Source organism: Hakea prostrata, chromosome 4 (genome assembly GCF_041222555.1).
Source record: "Hakea prostrata isolate BN-2017 chromosome 4, UWA_Hpros_2, whole genome shotgun sequence".
Taxonomy (NCBI): Eukaryota; Viridiplantae; Streptophyta; class Magnoliopsida; order Proteales; family Proteaceae; genus Hakea; species Hakea prostrata.
The window spans coordinates 41,134,165-41,157,395 of record NC_142603.1 but is presented as its reverse complement, the minus strand read 5'-3'; the positions used below and the strand labels follow the sequence as shown (position 1 = coordinate 41,157,395).

The window sequence follows — 23,231 nt, the reverse complement described above, 5'->3', positions numbered from 1 at the left end:
TTCCTGGTAGCGGCCGTTGGATGGCCGCTACTTTGGTCGCCGCAGAAGATTTAAACCCCAAACTAACCCCTCACCAGGAAACCCCTTCCACCATTCCATCTCTATCACTGGCACCAATTAACGCCGAAAACCACCCAACGCTGCAAACTCCAAACCACCACCGCTCAAATCCCCAATTTGAAACACACAAAACAAACAGTTAACACTTATCAGTAATTCCATTCCGCTTGCTCTGGGCTCTTCTTCCGCTTCTTTCCTATGAAAGTTTCGATGGCAATCGCAGGCAGTGCATTTTAGGGCATCTGGCATCTTGTTGTTGTTGAGGACGAAGGTGCAATAATGATCTAAGGTTTAAGATGATGAGTTGCACTGTAGTTCCATTACTAGTCCCATCTCTTCTTCTTTCATCACCATCTCCTGCAAATGCTCCACGTGGAATTAGTGAAGCAGGTGCAACCTTTGAAGTGGATTCTATAATAAGAGATTGTTACACCTAATTCGGATGGGTCCAGGAACTGGAGTGAACCATTTAGTACAATTGATTTTTATGCTAATCCAATCAAGAAGACAAGAATGAATTGTTGAGTTCATGCCGGAAAGCCACATTTTGAGGATATCAACTTTACTCAAGTGCCACGTAGGCATTGCCACTTCACAGAATAGAAGTACACGAGATGACAACTGAGATGTCACTTCTCGGAGAAGAACTAGATGCGTCAGAGAATTAAATGCGTCATTTAATACGTAGTTCTCAGGTCTTGTGAACTTAACATCAGTTGCTAAGATATCAATCTGTTAGCCAAAATTGATAATATAATAAGGGGAATCAAAGAATTAAGAGAAGGTCCGGAAAGACAGAACTTGAACCGAAAAGAAGAGTAAAGGAAAACCGTCGAGGCGCGTCAGACGCTTTCTTTAAAACAGATTCGTCCCCTCCACAATGTGCTTGAGGATTCAATGGACGTCTGTCTCCCAGGATACAACGACGAACAACGATGTACTTAGCAAAAAGTATATCGCAACGACGAACTTGACAAGTGCCTTCCTTCTATCACCACATGATTCAAACACGAAACCAAACTCGAAGCCAAACTCAAACCATTGACAACACTCATAAATTGTTTTTAAGAAAACCCTTAAAACACGCTAATTAGCATTCTCCTTAAATCATAAAAGAAAACACAACACAACCACCATCTTCACCAAGGAGGGATCCCTATTTATAGAGGAATTCTATGTCTCTTTAACTAGCTTGAAAGATGAAAAGCCATAGTCATTATTCTCCAAACTTAATGAATTAAGTTATGGAAATGAAAAGCTTTATTAATAACCAAGCTAGAAACGAGAAGTTTCTTGGAAATCAAGAGTCCCCAAAACCCTCCATAATTATCTTAGGGAAATGAGAAGTTTGTTGTTAGGAAATAAAATGTTTCATAACCTCCATTCATGAATTCTCCTTGGGAGATGAAACACCCAATAGTCCATAGGTATTCCCATAACCCTTCATTCATGACCTCTCCTTGTGCAATAAATCACCAAATAGTCCATTGGTATTCTATGCACATATTTCCACAAATTCATTTATTTCCACAAACTCTCCATATGAAAGATTTTCATTCATATGCACTCATGCTCAAAGAGCATATTCCAACACAATCCGCATTAATTGCATGTCAAATCAAGGGATAATATGAACAGATATTTCGGATAATATCTAAAGCCAGCTATGTTACACTCATAGCTTCTTGAGGAAGATTCAGGCGTTGGCTTCTCTAACAAGCCAAGCATCACTCTCAATCTAGACCTTTTATTGAGCATATGTTAATCTAAGGGAGCGGGGGAATCTCTCCAAGAGAACATCATGGATTCTTAGTATAAAGGTAACGGAGGAAAGATAGAACTGGCACAATTGCACAATGAGAAAACAACATTTTACTCTTTTACAATAACTCTTAGCATTGAATGCTCTTTGAGTTCTAAATCCCTCACTAAGGTGGCTTCTAATCCACAGAGGTGGCCCACTCTCACAATTTATTCCTTATGCAGCCACCAGATTTAAGACCAGCTCAGTCCATCCTTGAACCAACTAAGGACCGGAGCAACTCTTGAAGTTGGCATCCCTATTTCCTTGTCTGGTTGTAATTTCCATCAATTTTTAAATCACCTTGTTTATTCATCCTTCTCGTCCCATGGATTAGTATTCATTAACTCAAACTGAAAATTATCCTTCTTCAGGGAGACCTCAAGGGTGGTGCTGAAAATTACCCTTCTTCTTCCCTCCCATGCCATCAGAAACAGGAAATCCGATGACCGGTGTGCGTGTTTACTTCTTCAGTTAACAGCAGCGTGAGGCGACCCCTCTGTACCTGCAGCCACTCGAATCACTTAATCCTCATGCTAGCCACTTGCGGTACCTCTCCAGCCATGCCGCCACGGTGCGCAGCGTGCATTTTAAAGGTTAGCGTTCATTTATTTGGCTAACGTTCTTCCCTGTTTGCTGTAGTGCTACAGTACCAAATTTGCGTGCTAAGTGTTTGTCTATTTAGCCAAAAGACAGCTTCTTTCCCGCTTCAGGGTTGGAGGTCAGAAGCTCTCCATGAATCATCCAAACCCTTATTTCAATCCCCACTCTTTCGCCTTTCTTCCTCAAAATCCCAACCCTAACCCTATTTCGAATCCAAACCCAAATTCCCACTATGCTCTTCCTCAGCCCCCTCAACCTCTTCTCACCTCAACCTCAACCTCAGATACAATCTACAACTCTCCTTCAAATCTCGATCTTCAGACCACCATTTCAATGCTCAAGAACTTCATCGACAATGCCCAGAACACACTCAAATCAGTTTCTGATCTTCTTTGTTCTGGCCAGCCAACTTTTATTGACCGTGATTTTTCTACATGCCCGTTTGATTCTCACCATCGGATGCCTCCGGAGTTCCTGTTTCGTCATTATCTTCAGTGTCCTTCTTCGCCTGGTATGATCGACCTTGGTCTTCTGGAGCCTCTGCGTTACCCCAATTCTCTAAAATCCGAGGAAGAATTGTTGAGAGAGAACCAAGTTGTAAGGCCTCTGCAGGATTCTGATTCTGATCTCTTCTTTTCTCTTGATGACTACGAAGATGTTGGAGCGAATTTCTTTTACAGGGATTGCCCTGGAGTTGTTTCTTCTTCTGAACAAGATGCATCAAGGAAGACTTTTATACTTCCCTCTGCTTTATCTGTTGAATGCGCAAACTTTATAAGGAAGGGTGGTGACAAAATTGAAGACTTGGGTAGGGAAGATTTGGGGATTCTTCCCTCTGAATTATGGGCTTTGAGAAGTGAAGTAGACCTATGGAGTGAAATCCCTTCTTCGTATTCGTACACTGTTTGTCGAGTGGCTATGCGTTTACAGATGATTAGAGAAGCTGATGTACTGAAATGGGTGATTTCAAACTCTCCTTTTTACGGGATTGTGATTGATGTTCCCATGAGAGATCACATTTTTCTTCTGCTGAAACTCTGTCTGAAAGCTGTCTCACGGGAAGCACTTCACTCCAGCGAATTACTTTCGAGCACTGACACAAATCAAGAGGATGGGAATCTTAACCCGAAGTCTTTGGCTTTCCAGTGCCCAGTTCTGGTTGAAGTGATGATGTGGTTATCATCCCAACTTTCTATTTTGTATGGGGAAACCAATGGAAGATTATTTTCGGTTAACATGCTAAAGCATTGTCTGTTGAATGCTGCATCACGTTCATTATTGTTTTCTTTGACCCCAAAACGAACCATATTGATTGGCTCAGTCGAAGGGAATTCAAATTTTGTTGCTAGTGTGAGTGATATGAGTGGTCAGACATTTGATCCAGAAGCCACTGTGGATGCTAAAGACAAACAGTTACATGGAAATGACAGTGCTAGCACTGGCCTAATTTTTACATCACAGGTTGCAGCCGCAATTGCTGCATTGCATGAGAGATCCTTGCTTGAGGGAAAAATCAAGAGACTACGGTTCGCAGTGTCACTTCCTAAATTTCGACTGTATGTTCCTTATGCTATCTCAGTATATTTATATTGTTGCATTTTTCACCTAAAATGAAAAAATGTCTGAAGGCTTACAACAATTACCATGGATCCATTTTTCGTCCTTTTCTCTTTTTGTTTTATGGTAATTTGATTTGGATGAAAGCATCTTGTCTGCTGTTGCCCAACTTGTTATACATTTTCTTGATATTGTGTGAGGTGCTTCTTGATCAAATATGCTGCCTTTAGACCATCACTCATTCGGGAAACTACTTAATTGTTTTAATCATGGGAAACCAACATTTAAACCACTCAGGGACATGTCGAAATTTTACAGCATCAAAGTTACAAAATTCATTTCTGTACACAGTATGAACCAATTCTGGTTTCATTAGTTGGATATGTCTTGTAGTTTTGAAGTTAGATCTAATTTTCATAAAATATTTGTCAAGGCTGCATACTTTCTCTCGAAGATTTTGCTCTTGTTTATCCTGTATAGGCTCTTCTTTTTTAAATAACTTCTTCTAAATCTTTCACTTCACTATTTACGCCTAGTTTTGATTTGCAAGTATTTCTATATAATTATTTTTCACTCCTTTGTACTTTGAATATGGATCCTTAGCTAATGTACAGATTGAAGAATTTATTACTTCCATATACCAGTTAGCATTACATTAGTTTGTGCTTTATCAGGATAGCTGAGCATTCGTATTTGTCATCAAAAGCTAATGAGGAGAGGCAGAAACGCCCTAGCTATCATCCTGTTCTTGAGCATGATGGGCTCTATTGGCAGCATTCAAGAAACCAGGTTCGTCTTGTTATCATGCTTTGTCATTATGTGAAGATGATTTTATTTGCTTAATTGTTTAATGGTGATGAATAAGTGTACAAGGTTATTTTCCAGCTTTTATTTAACAAATATTTCTTGTTATTCATCCCATATGGACGCTACCTCCTGATGTAGAGCCTCTGCTTGGTTGAGGAGTGTTTAGGTGATGATAATAAAGTTCCTTATAATCTCAACTTATAATCTCAACTTATAATCTCAACCTAGTGTAGCCACATTTAACAGACTGAGGTTGTTGAAGTGAAAGACACACTGTAATGTGGTGCAGATCTAGGATTGATCTGCATGTTGGGCTTCATAGAGAGAGGTAGAAGAATAGGAAGAAGGGGGGAAAAGAAAATGCACAACAAGACTGCTGCTAAAACTAAAATTTTGTCAAACAGTTAACTTCCAATCTATGACAACTTCAATGAATAAATAGAAAAGAATCTCGCATGAAATAGAAACCTAAGTAGAATAGAAACAATTTCAAATAGGAAATTAACCATAATGACCCAAATTTAAAGAAAGAAAACTTCCTTAGAAGCTCCTATGTAATCTACCCAAGGTAAAGTAAATGAAATGTGGCATCCTAGATAACTTAACTAGCACCACTTGCCAGACCAGATAACTGGTTTAGGAGCAGCCCTTGTTCTGAGTCTCCAAAGTAGATCATGTCAGTCCAGCCAAGCTAAGGCTACTGCATCAGCTCTCCTCTTCTAAAAAGAACTCATTTCCGTCAAGTTTGAAAAGGATCAAGTAGACTATCTAAAACAATTAGTGATGTAGAACCAAGGGCTGGATAGAAGAAAACCATGAAAGTAGGACCAAGTGGAGCAGCTATGGACCAGGCCTGCTCAAGCCAGCCATTCAGCCTAGCTGGCCTTCTAGAAGGACCAGAAGGAGGCCAAAACACTCTTCACACTACTGTTCCCGTGAATAGTGTCACAGCCCCATATTTGGCCTTAAGTTGAAATAGTCATTGATGATCTGTGAGGCCCAGGATCAGATTACATGAAGAATATATTCTTGGGAGATTTAGAAGCTTATTTTGGTTTCTATTTTGGTGGTATCCATTTTAGTTATTTATGCATGTGGTTCAAATATAAAACCTACTAGTCTTTATTTTCCAAAAGATTCTGTTGTCACTAATTACCAGGTTATTAGTTTCTATTTTCAATCTACTAAGTTTCTATTCATTGTAAAGCTTTAGCCAAGCTATAATAGGCCCTTTCATTGCAAGAAGCAGACTTTGGAGAAATCAAATTTGCAGGCCATGTTATGATTGCTTATGGAGGGAACCATGTTCAACAGCTGAGATAGTTGTGAGTGAGAGGCCTGGCCTTGATATAGCCCACCCCTTACCCCCTTTCTTTTCTATCTTCCTATCCCCGTCGCCTTATCTTTTTCTTGTTGTTGTCACTGTTTTTGTCTGACTGCAAGAACTCATTAAGGTCTCAAGTTGAAGATCAGAATCCATTCTCAGTTGATTCCAGAGGCTGCTAATGCTGTTATCCATTGATTGAATGTTGTTGCTGTTCCTGTCATGTAGACTTGTTGCTGCAGCTTGTGAAGATCATAATTCAACAACCCTTGGTCATAATTAATAGATTTGGAGTGTTTTCAATTTCTTTTGCACCTATACTCGATCTCAATCCAGTCCCATTCCATTGGTTAGATTGCTTCACATCCATTACCTTCTATTTCTAGACATTACTAGACCGGAATCTGGGTTCCCTACTAAAGGTATTTAGAGCTTGAACAACATATTGGCATACACTCTCACATTAACTACATAAGGAATGGTCCTGTTACTCTCTTAAGCTTAATGTCGGGGAGGTCTTTAGAAGGTAGAAACTTCATACAGTTGCTGGTATGCTTGAAAGAGTAGGTATTTGCATATCCACAATGTTGGACCAGTTTTATCAAATAGCCATTGTTGACTATGAAGAATGTGACAGACCTTCAAAGTGAAGATTTCTAATTGCAGTACATCCTTGTTTTCACTAATAAAATAGGAAAAGGTAATATCTGTCAAAAACCTTGACTTTATTGTTGTTCACCCATGCAATTTTGTAGGGGGTAGATGTGGTTTTATTTGCAATCCCAACTTATGAATAGGTTCTTCAAAAACAATGAGGTCAACTACTGCTGTAGATCCCAATAAAATATAATTGGCCATTGGCACTTCAGAGATTTGGAAAATACTGCTGTGCCAATCTCCATCCTTGTTGCTTTTTGCATGATCTAAACAAGGTGAAAAACACAACATCGGTTTTGCTAACAAATTAAACCAAATTGTTGGGATATTAAGCACTATAAATACTGAATGGCAACTTTTGGCATTGTATTGAGGCCAGTCAGAACTGGGGATTATGGTTGGTTAGGCTGTGCAAATGATATGTTAAAAGCATGCCAAGGTGGAGAATTTGGCAGCTAGGTCGTGAAGATGCCATAGATTAATCACTAGCCTGTGGTTTGCGCCCGAAATTGGCTTGTGCTGTGAAAATATTGATGTGGGTGAAATTATCACCTCTGGAGTATATGTTCAGAAAATTTCTTCGATCATAAGGGTTTTCCTTAATTTTCCTCAACTTGATATGTTACCTGGATTCCTTGTTCCTAGGCAGTTTACTAGTGGCAATTAATGCACCAAACACAAGTTATGCCTTTCAACTTTACTTCTACAAATACTAACTTATTGGCTATGAACCCAGGCAAGACTTTGCTCCAAGTTGTAGTCCCCATAAAAATTAATGAATTCCAATCTTGTTGCTTTGTCTATTCCTTCATTAAATCCAGCCCCTTATGGCAGCGGTGGTGGTGGCAGATTGGAGTTGGAAGAACTCTCAGATTGCATGGGACTCTTTTCTTTATTTAAAGCCTCTGAACAGTCAATTGAAGCTTGCATAGATTCTATCATAGTCTTGCAGGAAGTGGTAGCTGTAGTGAGACTTTCAAAATTTGTCTCTGGTTCAGGCTTACAGGCTACCATGATGAAGGGAAAGCAAGAGAAAACTCAATAGCGAGGTGGTGGATTCCAAAACAGTAAATTATTAGAAGTTTACGAAGGGCAGAACTATGACTAAAGGGATCTGAAAGGATTATAAAGCAAACTCCACAAGGATGTAAGAGCAGTAAAAATGAAGACTAACAGCTAACTTTAAAGTAAATGAAGAATAAGGATGAAAGAAGATAAGGCACAATCCAAAACTGGCTGAAATATTTGCTAGATGGTTACTTCATTAAGTCATTATTTGTGGATTCAATGTAATAGTATTGGTACTCTAATCTTCTCAAAATTCAATGAGTAAGTTATTCTCAACACTAGGGGCGTTGATGCCGTTATGCTGCCTTGGATCAACCTAAACCTAAGTTTCTAGACCTCCAGCTTGAGTCATAGGCATATTCATGGTATAAATTTTGGTCGAAACCACCAAAATTTTGACTGAAATTTTTGTTTTTGAAAAAAATGAGATGGAACAGGGGTGGAATTGAAAAAATATCAGGTTTTGACAAAAAAAAAGTCACAATTTAGACCTAGATGGGTTGAAATCTTGAAACCTGTAGGATTTCGCAAGTTTCGACAACTTCCGCCAGATTTTGCCTTTTGAGTTTCGACCCCCAAACGATTTTTTTTGTTGGTTTTTGTGATTCAACCTCTTTTTCACCCTAAATCAGTGACTCATTTGCCTTCAATCATACCATTTGCTCCTCCTTTAGGGTTTTTAGAAGATTCTTGCAATGTTTGGTCCAAACCTCCCATTTTTTTACTTTTGCTTTGTTGATGGCTTGAGCGGGTGTCGCACAGAGTATTTTCCCTTGCAACACATTTCCTAGGATGGGATATATACATTATGTTGATGATCCCACCTATAGAGACATAATGAATCGATTCTTTCTACCCAAAAAAAGAAAAATGAATCAATTCTTGGACAACTTTAAGCATAAGATGTCATGAGAAGCTTATTCGCTATTCAGAGTATTACTATAGACAGGGAATGGATCCACCATTTCCAGCTAGGCACTCAACTTGGATGTGAAGCGTGGGATTTTTTTTTTGTTTAGTTTATTTTATTATATATATGTAATTTTCTATCAAACAATTCATATATGCAATACAGTTTGTTCAATTTTACAATGTTTGTATTTCTCAGAACCTCTCATGTGTTAGTATAATTGAATAACTTTTCAGTGGATTTTTCGCAAAATACCAGTTCCATTTTGTTCGTTATGCTTTAAATAGGTAGGAAACTAGAAATCAGATGAAAAACACATCATGTGAGAGTTGAAATCTGCTGTTGTCTGTCGAAACTTGGGTCTAAATGTTCTAAGTTTTAACCAAAATTTCGGTCAAAACCAGCATATCTCAGTTTCTGGACTGGTCAAAACCGGCTTTGAAACCAAGATTCCGATACTTGGTTATAGTAGAATTTAGAAATTCTGATGTTTGGGGAAATAATTTTTTTTGGGTTTATTTTACTCTCTATTTTAGAAGATGGTTGTGTAGGATATTGGCTATTGGGTTCCTAATATCTTTTAATTTCCATTTTTGAATTACTGTCCTAGTAGAGATTACCCAGTTACTCTTATTTTGTGAGTCTTTTTAGATTTCTTTATATATGAATAGAGATGGCTGTGTGGGTGCATGTACTCTTTTTCGCCCCCATCTCTTATGCATTCTTCTGTTCCTCCTTTCTTAATTGCCCTCCATATCTAGCCTTTTACTAATTCAGTAGGAACATTTGCACCATACACTCCCACAAAAGTAAAAAAAATTGAGCTACCCCATGGAGGCTTGAGATCAGTAGATTGTTTTGCAGAAAAGAATAGCTCCTTTCTCAATCTTCGAATTGATGGCAATCAGATGCTACTTAGCTAGAAATAACTCCTGGTACCAGGGAATACACAGTGAAGCAGGATTTATCCGTAATATGGTTGTAAGTTCATTACCTTCTGATGTGAACCAAAATTCTCCCCTTGGTCGAAACCCAAAACCCACACCTAGGGGGAAGCCTCCCTAGGCTGGCCAAACCATTGGGGGGGGGGGGCAATTCCCCCTTTGACTAATTTCAGCGTGTGTTTTTAGTTAATTAAGTTTTAATTTCTGCATATGGGTCTTTAGTTCTTTTAATTCCAACATGTGGCAATTAGAGTATTTAGTTAATTAGGATTTTATTTCAGCATGTATCTATTAGAGACCATTAGTTGGTTGTGATCATGTAAGGGATCCTAATCTATAAAGGACAATTAGTTTGAAGTCTTTTAATTTTTTTTTGGTACAAGGGCACTTTTTATACATAGGGATGGGGATATCACATATGCCATCAGCTACAAGGGCACTTTTTATACATAGGGATGGGGATATCACATATGCCATCAGCAAGAGTCGAACCCACAACCTCTTCACTAAGAGATGTTGGTCTTACCAATCGAGCAACCCTGCATTGTCAACGTTGGAAGTCTTTTTGTTTGCTATAAATAGCCTATTCTTTCTTTATAAGTTTCTTAAGTCTGATTATTGAATAAAATTGAGTTTAAGGATCGTGGCCTTGTTGAGGAGGCCATGGTTGAATAAGTGAGACTTCTATTTAAGATCAGCAGCTATCTCTTGTCTAGCACTCTTCTTCCAGTCTCCATCATCTTCTTCAAGAGCATACAACAGTCTCCGAGTATAGCGAGCCCTAACCCATTTTCCCTCTTCCCCTCTCCATTGTAGGCCATCCCCACCCCTTCGCTTCAATTTCAGCAACCCCCGACCCCTCCCTCACCTTCTGCTACCCTAGCAAGATCTCTCATGCCCTTCCCTTGTCCTATGCAACCCTAATAGCCTCGCACCTAGGCAGCAGCCTCCCTAGGACCCCTCGACACCAAACTTTCAAGATCTCGCGCTTGAGGGCAATCTCGCCCTTGAGAAAAAGCAAGATCTCGCTCAAGATATAGTATTTTTCTTGGGCCAATTCATGAGTGCCCATCTCGGTGGTTTTTAAGGGTTAGGTTGGCTTGAAGTTGGTATTTAGTTTATTTTAGGCCTTTTAAACACACTGTTGGCCACAACCCTAAGTATGAGTTCTAATTCAACCCTAAGTTTGAAACTGAAATGCTATAGGAATAAAAATGCAAGGTTATAAAACATGAAATATAGAACCATTAAGACATATAAATGAAAAGCAAGTGATAAGTTATACCAAATAACTTAAATACCAACAAAATTCCCTCCATATGAGTACAATAGAGCATCACATTCTTGACGGTTGAGAATACAATAATACAACCATGGAACAAAATTCAACCGAAATTAAAGAAATTCCGGTCGATATGCTTGCATATTTTCAAATTGAAACGAAATACAAGGACAGGCATGAAAAGTGTCTTGTATCGTATCCTATTGACCGAAATTTCGGTCGATACTCTACGAAATATAGACACGATATTGTATTGCGCCGAAACGATACATTGGTATGCTATAAAGTGTCCATTTATCGACCTATCGCTGTTTCGGACTGATTTCGAGTCATATCGCCTCAAACATTTCAACCCTCTTTTCAACTTTTTTTTTTTTTTATTTCTCTTGATTTCATCCCTCTTTTCACCTAATTTCTACAACTCTATTTCATTCAAATACTAGATTTGTTCCTCCATTTGTGCATTTTCTCAAATCTTGTAAGGTGAGTAACCAACTTCCTAATTTTTTATTTTTGTTTTGTTTGTGCCTTAAATCTTCTTGGATTGCTTCCAAATTTAAGTATGTTTACTTTAGAGTGTTGATGTATGAATTTGTAGTCTCAAAATTAAATTTTTATTCTTCCTACTTTTTATTTTATTTTTCTGTTATTAAAAATTATTTAGTAAATTATGTATATTGCTAAAAATGTATATGTATAGTAGATGTATGAGCTTCAAATTAATGTATGTGAGAGTTGAGACCATATTGCTGTGATGGTGTTGAATCAAATTTTTTTCTGTTAATTATGTAATTTTACTGTATTTTTTATATATATTTAAATAATTAAAAAAACTAATTAATTTCTGTTTTAAATTTAAAAATAGGAGACTATTAGTGGAAGCATGTATGCAATTTTTGGAGCATGTTGTGGAGCTTTTTAAGATAGTGTGTATTTTGTATATTTTTAAATTATTTATATATTAGAAAATACTCATATATATTCTTTTATATTTAAAAATATGAGGTTATTATTAGAAGCATGTATGTAACTTCCCACCGTCAGGAAATCTTAGGCATGTGGATGAGGCCACGTACAGAGTTGCAGTTGCTGTCTGCGTCGACAACTATAGGGGGCAAACATCATGGGACTTGTATTGTCATTTGTATGGGGTGCAGACGGAAAAGGGAGACATTGAATAGAGTAGACTTGTAATTAGTAACATTCTCGCTTCTTCTCATATGTAGTATATACTTGGAAAGTTGGATGTTACATTTTCAATGGTATTTTTGGTAAACTAGTGGGTCTATAATGTTTACTATGCTTGAAATAATTAGTATGTAAACATCCAAATCATTTGGAGTCCATATGAGGCCCAAAATTGAAGTTACAATTGTCAGGAAAAAGTATTCAGTTTCGGTCGAAATTTCGACTGAAACATAGGAATTTCGGCCTTTTGCAAGGTCGAAATTCCCATATCGATCGAAATTTGTTCCTTAAATGCAACCATCATAAGTTCAAATATGGATCATAAGTTTGTAACAGATATGTTGGGTATGGCTCATACTTCACATTTTGTTGCCGACGACCTTATCCCCGACTTTATATAACTTTGAACCGTGAGATTTCCTTTGTATTTTGGGCTTGGGCCCATGACTAGTTGTTGTGGCTTAGGGAAGTTGTCGGCAGCGAGAATTCGGCAAAAAATGAACTTGGGAAGTTGTTGGTGGGATGGGAGGTGAGACTGGTCGAGGTCTCAACCTGTGTCGCTGAGTTGTGGGATCTAAAAGGGTGGTTGGATTGAGATCTCAGGTGGTATGGACCGAGATCTCAAACCAAAATCTCAGTCGAGTTGGTGTATTTCGTGAGGCTCGATTGAGATCTCATCTCGAGACCTCAAAAAGGCGAGATCTTGATCCTTGACAACACCCCAACCCTACATCCTACCCCCTATAACCCCTCCCCTCCCCTACGATGCCCTCCCTTCCCTCCTAACTCTCTCAGCCCCTCTCTTGTCTCCTCTTCCTTGCAGCAATAGAAAAACAGAAAAGACAATTAAAGAAAGAGAAAGAAAGAAAAGAAAAGAAGAGGAAGATCAAGAAAGAGAGAAAAGTTCTTGTTTACTTTTCAGATTCAACCTGTATTCCTTTTGTTAACCTCTAACCTAATTCCCTTCCATCCCATATAATTTTGTTAAGCCCATACCTTACCCATAACCTCCACATTTGGTATCCATCCTTTTTCAAGAATATTATCCATCCCATAGTTAGTTTCACCCCATAATTATTTTGGGTATCTCAAGCTTAGGGTGACTTGTCAACAATCCTAACTTGTGATGTAACCCTGGATTTTAGGGTTAGATATCCAGGATCTTCTGAAATGGGTCCAACACTCAATTAGGGTTTTAGGGGTAAACAAGGGTTTCGGCTGGAGTTTAGGATGGGTCTAGGGTTGCTGGGTCTGTAGATTAGAGGTGCTGTTGTTGGTATTCTGTAGCCTAGAATAGATTTAGAAAGGTAGAGGTGGGGTTTGGGATGTTTTTGAAATTTCTGGAAAATTACAAATTCTGCAACTTTTCAATGAAGAAGATGAAGTGTAGAAAATTTTCAATTCCAAAAATAGGGCAGCTTTGGGATTAGGGCTTCAGTCTAGGGTTAAGGGCAACTCAAAAGGAGTGAAAAGGGGCAGGAAAGGGGCTGGAGTTTGAGTTCTGCAGGGTGGGGAACCATGCTGTATTGCAGGGAGGCAGGGGATGAAGGAGAAGGGCCATGGCAGCTTAGGGTGGGCTAGGTTGGGGCTGTAACTAAAGGGGAAGGCCAGGAAAGGATTTGCAATGGGGTTAGGTCTGTTCCTAAGGTCTGAAAGTGAGGGGAGGGGGCCGTGAAGGCTGCTGACAGAGATGGGGAGGGTTAGGGTTTGGGTGGGGGTATTCCACTTACTTGAAATTGAAGAACTGCAGAAAACTTTGTGGTTGAATGCTTGAGGCAGTGAAGGAAGCCTTGAAGTTGAAGAAACAATGCACAATACCCAGCCGCAGGGTGCCCCTCAGGATCCCGCGACTTTCAAGTCAATTCTCAAGACTTTGGTTTATTCCATAATCAAGACTGCCAATTACATGAAAGACTTAGGCTATTTGTAGCCACCCAACTCTTAAGTAGACTCAAATACTCTTTCCTAATTTGAAACAAACTCAAATAAGACTCTTAAAAGGAAATAACTCTTTCCTAACAACTCAAAATTGAACTCCTTAAAAGGAAATAACTGTCTTAATTTAAACAAACCAACAAGACTCTTTCCAATCTAGAATTTCAACCCAAAAAGGAAAGAAGCAAGCTACCTAATTTAAGACTCTAAAACAGGAAATTAAAACAGATTCAACTTCAACTAATGCTGGACTCGATTCTGCTTGATTGGGAATCAAACCAACGGGTGAAAAATGACAAATTTGCCCCTTGATCAGATTCAGGTCCCCTCTGGTTTGGGCCTCTTGCCAAATGGGCTTGGGCCTCTTCTGAGATCTTTTGGGGCTGCCTGGGGGCTGGATATATCCACTTGTCCCTAGGGCTTTCCTATAATTTCTTAGAGGACCACAAACATCCCTTCATATTTTTAGACTTAATTGCTAGAAGATTCTGGGCAACCCTTAATTTTAGGAAATCAATTTAAGAGAACATAACCCTAAAATTGGGTTTCATCACCTTCCACCAACATGGCTACAAAAACTTTTTCAGCCGCTGTGATGTGGAGCTGAACAGAATAAAGGCTCCCATGGGCCTTGCTGAACACATTTTTAGACTTAATTGCTAGTTTAAGTCTAGTGCTAAGTATTAACTTTCTGCTCAAGTCTTTTCATTTTGACCAATTAACTCCTTGAAAATTACTTGTCTTGGAATCCCAAAGCCCCTTTAATTTATAGCTTCATCAAGTAACCATTTAGCCTCCGTACCTTGGTCTATATTAGAGAACTATGGGAGCCTTTATTCAAGAAAAATATAATTACTTTTGTGTGAGGTTCTCCTTGTGAGACGCAAGAAGGCTTGTGACTCAAACAGGGTCAAGGTGTGACTCCTTCAATCATGACCTCAGTGGGACTCCAATAGTTGACAACCAAGGTTCTGATGTAGCCTCAAGTGAATGAGGGCCAGTTCTTCCAGGATCTTATTAAAACCAACCTTAGACTGAGATTCAAATTAAGGTTTCACAGTTTTAGGGTTAGGGTTTGGGAATTTTTGCAGTAAAGGAATTGGGACTTAGTCTTAGGGTTTGGTTGGTCCGATAGGGCTGAAATTGGGATGGAAGGTCACCAGGGTTGGGGTGATGAGGTCCCTAAAATTTTGGACAAATCTAACAGTTAGATTGGTGAGGATATGACCTTGAATTATGTGTCAATAGAAAAGTCCCTAAATTCAAGAATTATTCAAAACATATAAAGAAGAAGGATGATATGAGTAGGGGAATAGAATTAAGTGTTGACTTGTTACTTACCTATGACACAAGCCTTATAATGGGGTGTGATGGAGATGGAAAGAAGTGGAGGCAGGCTGCAGGCACTGCCGAAGGAGAATCCTTCAAATAGAAAACCTAGGTTGCTTACTTGATCGTATGGAGATCCCTTACCACTGATGAGAAGCCCTACTAAAGCCTTGCTCGTAGGCAGCAACACTATGTTTAATTGTATTCTTAATTCTGTCTTCTGTTACATGCCCTGGGCTTTATTTATAGCATTACATAAGAATTCCTAGTGAAATTAGGACTCCTATAACTAAACTCAAAAGGAGTCCTTATCATATCCTAGACTGACTTAGACTCTTAAACTACAATAAAACATTTAAAAGACTGTTTTGCCCTTATAACTTGAGTTGGGCAGAATTTACATAACTAGAAAAAATTAAACTAAAATAAAAACATATTTTCGTACTAGGCCTAAACACTACATATGGGCCATAGAATAGGTCCATGACCACATAAAAATATTAAACATAGGCTCAGCCCTCATATCTATCTACACTAGGTTGATTTTAAAGGAAAATAGGCCAATTCAGTACCAGACCTACATCAGGCTCTGTTGGCTGCACCTTTCAAACTATAGTTAATCAGTGTAACATGCATTTTATTGTAGATCTTAAAAATATTCTTTAACAGAATTTGTCCTGGCATGATAGCCTCCTATAGGCTATATGAGAGTTGGTATTATTTTTAGTAGTTCTTTAATTTTTTAATTTTTTAATTTTTTGTTAGAAAACAAGCATTAAATAATCAAAACAGCAGCTGAACTTGAACAAAGAAAAGAGAGAAGAAGAAGAAGAAGAGAAGAGAGATGAAGAACTAGTAGAAGAGGCTTGTGATTCTTGCTTAAGAGTCTAGAATCACAGAGCCCTTTTATTTATAGCTTCTAATGAATCTAATACAACTTGAGAGACAAGTAATTGTCCTCTAGAAAAAGGAAACAAAAAATTACAACTTTAGTAACTTCCTAGCTCTTAAAATAGAAAATTATGTAAATAGAAACTACTACCAAAATAGAAACTATGCTTTCTAAAAACTCCCAAAACTTATGTAGCAAGACTCCAACATTAGAAATAGAAAGTAGAGTAGCATCACTAGCATATACTGTTCACGTGAACAGTAACACAGATTTTACTGTACACGTGAACAGTATCGTGAACAATAAAAACAGATTTTTTACTGTTCACGTGAATAGTGTCGTGAACAGCAAATAGCCCAAGTGTATATACTTCAACACTCCCCCTCAAGCTGGAGTGTACACAAAGAAAACTTCAGCTTGCACAATAGGAATAAACTTGAAAAGTAGTAACAATCTTGAATCGTGTAGCAATGGCAGATGTCGATAAACACTGAGAAAACTTCACCCAAGAGATAATCAACACAAACTTGAAAAAAACTTTAATTCTTCGTGTTAATAGAACCATCCAATATTGAGAACAATCGACGATGTTGAAGACGAACAAAGTCCATAAGTATAGCAGGATCAAAGACACTATCCATATAATGCCGGTAGTAGGGAGAAATATCCACACTAGATCTTCAAAATTGTAACTCCAAAGTCCATATAAATGCTTCACAAGAACGCAAGTAGTAGGTAGGCAAAAAGCATTATCCACGTAATGCCGGTAGTAGGGAGAAATATCACGCTAAATCTTCAAAATTGCAACTCCAATGTCCATATAAATGCTTCACAATAAGGCAAGTAATAGGCAAAGTATAGGTAGGTAAAAGGCAATATTGATTTCTGTGGACCAAGTAGGTAGGTAAAAGACAGTATAGGTTAATGTGGACCAAGTAGGTAAGGTAGTATGAGTTACTATGGACCAAATAGATAAGGTAAAAGATAGTATGGGTTACTGCGGACCAAGTAGGTAAGGTAAAAGAGAGTATGGGTTACTGCGGACCAAGTAGGTAAGGTAAAAGATAGTATGAGTTACTGTGGACCAAATAGATAAGGTAAAAGACAGTATGGGTTACTACGGACCAAGTAGGTAAGGTAAAAGACAGTATGGGTTACTGCGGACCAAGTAGGTAAGGTAGTATGGGTTACTATGGACCAAGTAGTTAGGTAAAGGGCAATATAGGTAAAGACATGTAATGCTATTATTGTAGAATGCCATAAGTTGAGGACAAAGATCTTCACAAATAATATCCATCAGCACATCTTGAGTAGATATAGAATAAAGTACCATTCTCCCCCTCACGTGTAGCATTACACGTGGACAATTAATGATGACCAGTGACAAGCATCTTAAAGTATGAACACAAAAGAAACCCAAGAAGGAAAAGTAACAGCCACATAGCAGTGAATTATTCACCAATAAAGTTGATCAAGCAGCAGAAAATCGTCTCACAGGACAAAGTCTTGTGCACCAAGGGGGGAAAAAAAATTCTGGACCACCGCTAACCCTTAGGCAGGAGCAAATTAGATTAGGAAAAAAAATATATTGAACCAGCTTGGAATCTCAAAATTGCAGTAGTCGTTGCAACAATCCACTCGGAAGAAATGCAATAATAGTTGCTGCAGTAGCAAATAATATCAGATCTCGGACCATAGCAGCAAACTTCTGCTAGATTTGAAACTCTAACAGATCTCGATATGAATGAAAAATAGTCCTCTAGGTCTTTATAGAAGTATTAGATAAAAAGAAGGCTAAACTTGATTCTGAAATAAACAACGGAAGAAGTAGTAAAGCAAGAAGGTAGCAGTAGAATTTTTCAGAAGAGAGAAATTCAATGAAACAGGGGTACTAGTATACGACTTGCAACTAAACTTATAGCACAAACAATGGAAGACAATACTTAGGTCTTGCAATCCGAATTATGGGCATATCTTTGCAAGAATCAAGAGGAATCCCAAGACATCAGTATAGTGCAGATTGAACTTCAGATTTGCACACAAAAAAAGGGTAGTAGCAGCCTTAGTTGAATCAAATAGGTAGACATATCCCCAGAAAGCTTAGGGCCTTTTTGTAGTATTAATACAAAGATACTTGGTGCTTCAAAAGTTAAAGAAGAAGGACAGCCATGCACAATTACTGCAGCGAAGGTTGGGGCTGCCCTAGATAAGAAAAAGGAAAAAAAGAAGAAAAAAAAACTGGGCAGCCAAGAGAGAGAAAACGGTCCCTAAGTTGATTAAACTTGCTCTGATGCCATGTTAGAAAACAAGCATTAAATAATCAAAACAGCAGCTGAACTTGAACAAAGAAAAAAGAGAAGAAGAAGAAGAAGAGAAGAGAGATGAAGAACTAGTAGAAGAGGCTTGTGATTCTTGCTTAAGAGTCTAGAATCACAGAGCCCTTTTATTTATAGCTTCTAATGAATCTAATACAACTTGAGAGACAAGTAATTGTCCTCTAGAAAAAGGAAACAAAAAATTACAACTTTAGTAACTTCCTAGCTCCTAAAATTGAAAATTCTGAAAATAGAAACTACTACCAAAATAGAAACTATGCTTTCTAAAAACTCCCAAAACTTATGTAGCAAGACTCCAACATTAGAAATAGAAAGTAGAGTAGCATCACTAGCATATACTGTTCACATGAACAGTAACACAGATTTTACTGTACACGTGAACAGTACCGTGAACAGTAAAAACAATTTTTTTACTGTTTACGTGAATAGTGTCGTGAACAGTAAATAGCCCAAGTGTATATACTTCAACAATTTTTAATTTCTCCTTATATATAGGATGTAATTCCTGTTGTTGGATATAGATTTGAAATGAATTCAGCTTGTTTTGAGAACTGTGTGCAAGTTCTCTTCCCCCCCCCCCCCTTGTTTTCCATTTTCTTTTGGATATTATTCTCTCCTCCTCCTGCCCTACACTCATGCTATTCACAATTTGGGCTTATCAGGTCAACAGCCTGGAAAAGAATACTGTGGTATAATGTGGGTCATGATTATTGAACAAAATGGGGCATTAGATGTTATCATGTTTTGTGGGTCTGGTGGTTCATACGTTTGGTTGATTAATTAAGTTTGTTGTTATGTTTATGTTATTTGTGTATTCATTGGAAACAGCAAATATGTTGGTCCATTTATATGTTATATTCAACAGCCTTTCATATTTACCCTATGGATTTAAAGCTTTATCTTATGAATTCTTTAATGAACTTTTTAGGATTCAGGAAAGGTTAAGACTGTAGAAGAGCTCTTGGCTGAGGAGAGAGACTACAAACGTCGAAGAGCATCATATCGTGGCAAGAAGGTGAAGCGATCAACAACACAGGTAGGATAAAAATTTGGTGGCATTTGTTTATAAAGGATTCTAATCTTACATGCAATTCAGATCCTGTGGTTTAAGGGGTTCTGTTCCAAGTAGCCAACTTTCCATAGGAACTGAACTGCTAGTTTATTATTCTGTTGTTCAAGGTGATGCATGACATAATCGAGGAGCAAATGGAAGCAATCAAGCAGGCTGGAGGGATTGGATGCTCTTTGAAAGCACCTTCAGATGTTGGGATGTCGCATTCTGGTTCATTTTCTGCTTGTGACATGGCTAAAGATGTCAATGAGCCAAAAAAAGGTGCATTTGGTATAACTGTTCGTCCAAATGATCAGTTAAGCTTGAACAATGGTTTGAAGAGTTCCCAGCGTCAGAGAAGTGAGTCTCTTGAGCACCACGAAACTCCAGAGGATCGGAAAAGATCTATCCATAGGGAATCTAGGGACACTCGACATGATAGAGAGTATAGTTTTGGAAGTCCAGAAAGTTACAGAAGTCATGGCCGATCTCATGAGCGCCGACCACATGAGCGCTATAGGCATCAACGGGAACATGATGATGAGAACATGGGTAGGTCTAAATATGATGGAAGTAGTCATTCTTCTTCCCATAGGTCCAGGCAGTATGACAATACGCCTATGTCTTCTGAGTCAAAATCTCTAAGTGATGCAAATGATAGGAAGCACAGAAGGTTATCAGATACTAAAGACAGAAGCAAGGAAAGGAGACACAGAAGCAATTTGTCAGATTCCATGACACAAGATACATTTGAGGACAGATACAACCCTTCTGAATTATATGATAGGTATGATCCTATGTGAACCCCTTGGATCATGCGACAGATACAAGGTTGCCTACCATGATTCTGGGCTTTTGGTAGTAAGTTTGAAAGCCCAGGTTGTTATGACAGTCAAAACATGTCAAGTTTTGCATAAGCCAACTGCAGAAAATTCACTTCTCTTTATGGAGTGTCTGCAATTTCATCATGCAAAGTGTTAGTCTGCTGCCCTGTTAATGTGGTGAGTAAAGTTATCCCATTTCTCATTTATCTTGGAAGGATAAGTTTTATATTTATGTTATTATGTTTTTTGACTTGCTCCACTGTCGTAACTTCGCAGCAACAAGTCATTCAGGCTTCAGGAATTTATCTGCCTCTTTTTCTGTATCCTCCCTTGTATCCTCAAATTTTCTGTTTTGGTTAATGTGTTACTAAACAGTTTAATTACTTTTGTCTGAAATATGTTAAAATTCAGGGGTAATTCCTTGGATGATTTGCATACCTTAATTGACCACCACCATTACATTGTCATTGGCACTTTCAATCCAATTATGAACAGTTTGTGGTGCAGCTTGAGTGGTTAGCCCTTTCTCTTGGTGCACAACCTAGTCCAGTTACACTGGTTACTTGAAGCCTTACCCTTCCCAAGTTGAACCTTCTACTCTTCCCTGGTTATGTAGTTGTAATTCTCCAACTTCTTATGAGGTTCTGTGGATCATGCTGGGTGCTCAGTTGTTGCCTTATGCGGTCAACCGGACCTTCACTGCCCCTAACCCAACATGCTCTTTCTACATTACCACTTCTATCTTCAATATGGAAAATAACTAAATAATCGTGCTATTTGAACTAAATAACCATGATATTAACTAATGCTAACTGCTCATTGGGTTACTTGTTATGTTTTAGTCCTTGTCTCCATTCTTGTTATGTAGTCCTTGTCTCCTTTCTTGTTATGTTTTATTGTTCAAGATGTCCAAACCAAATTGTCTATGTTAAAAAAAGGTTTTGAGGCCAAAATGAGGTGGCTGCTGGTTGAGAAAGGCTCATAACTATGGTCGATAACTATGTAACGACAGAATTATCATAATTGTGTTCATCTCCAGTGCAGGGTTAAACAAAGTATGTTGGTGGTAGAACTTGGAATGGAGTGCATTGATGGAAATGTTCTATTGGTGGTGGTGGTGGTGATGCAGATTCCCCATGAATTGAGCTTTCTGTTCAGATTTTTTTATTTTGGCATTGTAGTGTGTAGAAATTCTTGTTCTTAGATGAAGAATCAGATTTTTTTTTTTTATAATGTTATTGTTATTGAAAAATTTTATCGGAACTTTTGTTATTCGATTGGTAGTCAGATGTCTAATAGACTAGTCGGCTGGGGAGCATACAAGGTTTAAAGTAGAGGATTACATAAGCAAGATCCACCAGTGACCAGGTTTTAATCTAAAAATCTGAGTCCAGAATCTCAGATGTGTTGCTTTTCTCTTGTTTATATCCAACTTGTTTTCCCTAGAATCTCCTTGGGTCAGGCGTATCTTTTATATTCATAAATTCGTATATAAAATCTCCTGAGAATTAGACTGCATATCTCAACTCCAAAAAGGGGGGAAAAAATTCTTTTCTTGCCGTGGTTTTGTAGTGGCCTTGCATCACATTAAATGAGGAAAGTCTCAAGAGCTTGTAATCTGATTGAAGGTGATCAGGGGGATTTGTTATTTCCATCTTTAATTTGATTTGATTTACACTACTAAAACAATTTATGCATTTAAGCATTATTGATTTGTGTGTGTGTGTGTCAAATAGATTAGCAAATCATAGTAGGATGAGTAAGTAGTGCCCGGATTTTTCAATTGAGGATTCTTCCATGTTTTCTTGGCCTCACAAGGTTATAGTGCCTTGGAGGGTCGTCCCCTCTTTAAATGATGGGTCCCTCTCTGCCTAAAGGGCAACACCCATAGTGTGCGAGGTCCGCCTATATCTCTATTGAGTTCTTACCCGTTGCTTTGTTGTTTTTGTCTCTTTTTAACCTGTTTTGACTTACATATGGTTTGGAACTCATCTTCATGATGATACTAAGCTCATGCTTGCTCTCAAGCGGTTTGGTAGCCCTCATGTTTTAGGTTTGAATCTCCTCTATTTTTTGCATTGGATAATTGTGTGCTTTTTTGCTTCGGCATGGGATCACTATCAGTTTTTGTGGACTATATATATTAGATCTTTGGTGCTAGTGCTTGCATTGGTAGTTTACAAGGTTAATGCTTGCATAGCTCGAACTTGAAAGTCCGAACCACAGAACTATATTTCGGCCCAGTTTGCCGGTGGGCGAAATAAAAAAGGGATCGAAATCGAAACTTTAGGAATTTGCCGCAAAACTATGATTTTTCGGTGAGATTTGTCGATTTTCTGGCGAAAATTTCAAATTTTTTTTTTTTTACTTTACTACGTCAAACCCTTTTAACTTTGTTGTTGTTGGATCGTTGAAGTAGAAAACCAGCAGCAGCGGCTGTTGCTACTTTCGTCGGAAAGGAGAAGAAGAAGAAGAAGAAGAAATAAAGAAAGAGAGAAAGAGAGAAACAGAAGTAGCACTGTAGCAGCCGCTGCTAGATTCGTCAGAAAGGAGAAGAAGAAGAAAGAAAAAAAGACAGAAACAGAAAGAAACAGAATGAGCAGAGAAGAAGAAGAAAGGGATTTCTGGTTGCAGCGGCATCGGCGAAATCTTGCTGAGATTTC

At 38.2% G+C, this 23,231-nt stretch overlaps 1 protein-coding gene across 3 annotated transcripts; it reads left to right on the top strand.

Annotated features, from left to right (window-relative positions):
* Positions 1-2,044: 2,044 nt before the first annotated feature.
* On the top strand, positions 2,045-22,760 carry LOC149018903 (U11/U12 small nuclear ribonucleoprotein). 3 transcript variants are annotated; one of them, XM_089153019.1, is made up of 6 exons: positions 2,045-2,135; positions 2,236-4,020; positions 4,696-4,810; positions 19,622-19,729; positions 19,873-20,745; positions 20,845-22,759. In XM_089153019.1, the coding sequence occupies exons 2-5, from the start codon at positions 2,597-2,599 to the stop codon at positions 20,545-20,547; spliced, it is 2,322 nt and encodes a 773-aa protein (XP_089009145.1). In that variant the 5' UTR covers positions 2,045-2,135; positions 2,236-2,596; the 3' UTR covers positions 20,548-20,745; positions 20,845-22,759. The 3 variants fall into 3 exon arrangements, with proteins under 3 accessions (XP_089009145.1, XP_089009146.1, XP_089009147.1); XM_089153020.1 differs by lacking the exon at positions 2,045-2,135 and having other exon boundaries at positions 2,149-4,020; positions 21,608-22,751; XM_089153021.1 differs by lacking the exon at positions 2,045-2,135 and having other exon boundaries at positions 2,541-4,020; positions 20,845-22,760.
* Positions 22,761-23,231: the final 471 nt, after the last annotated feature.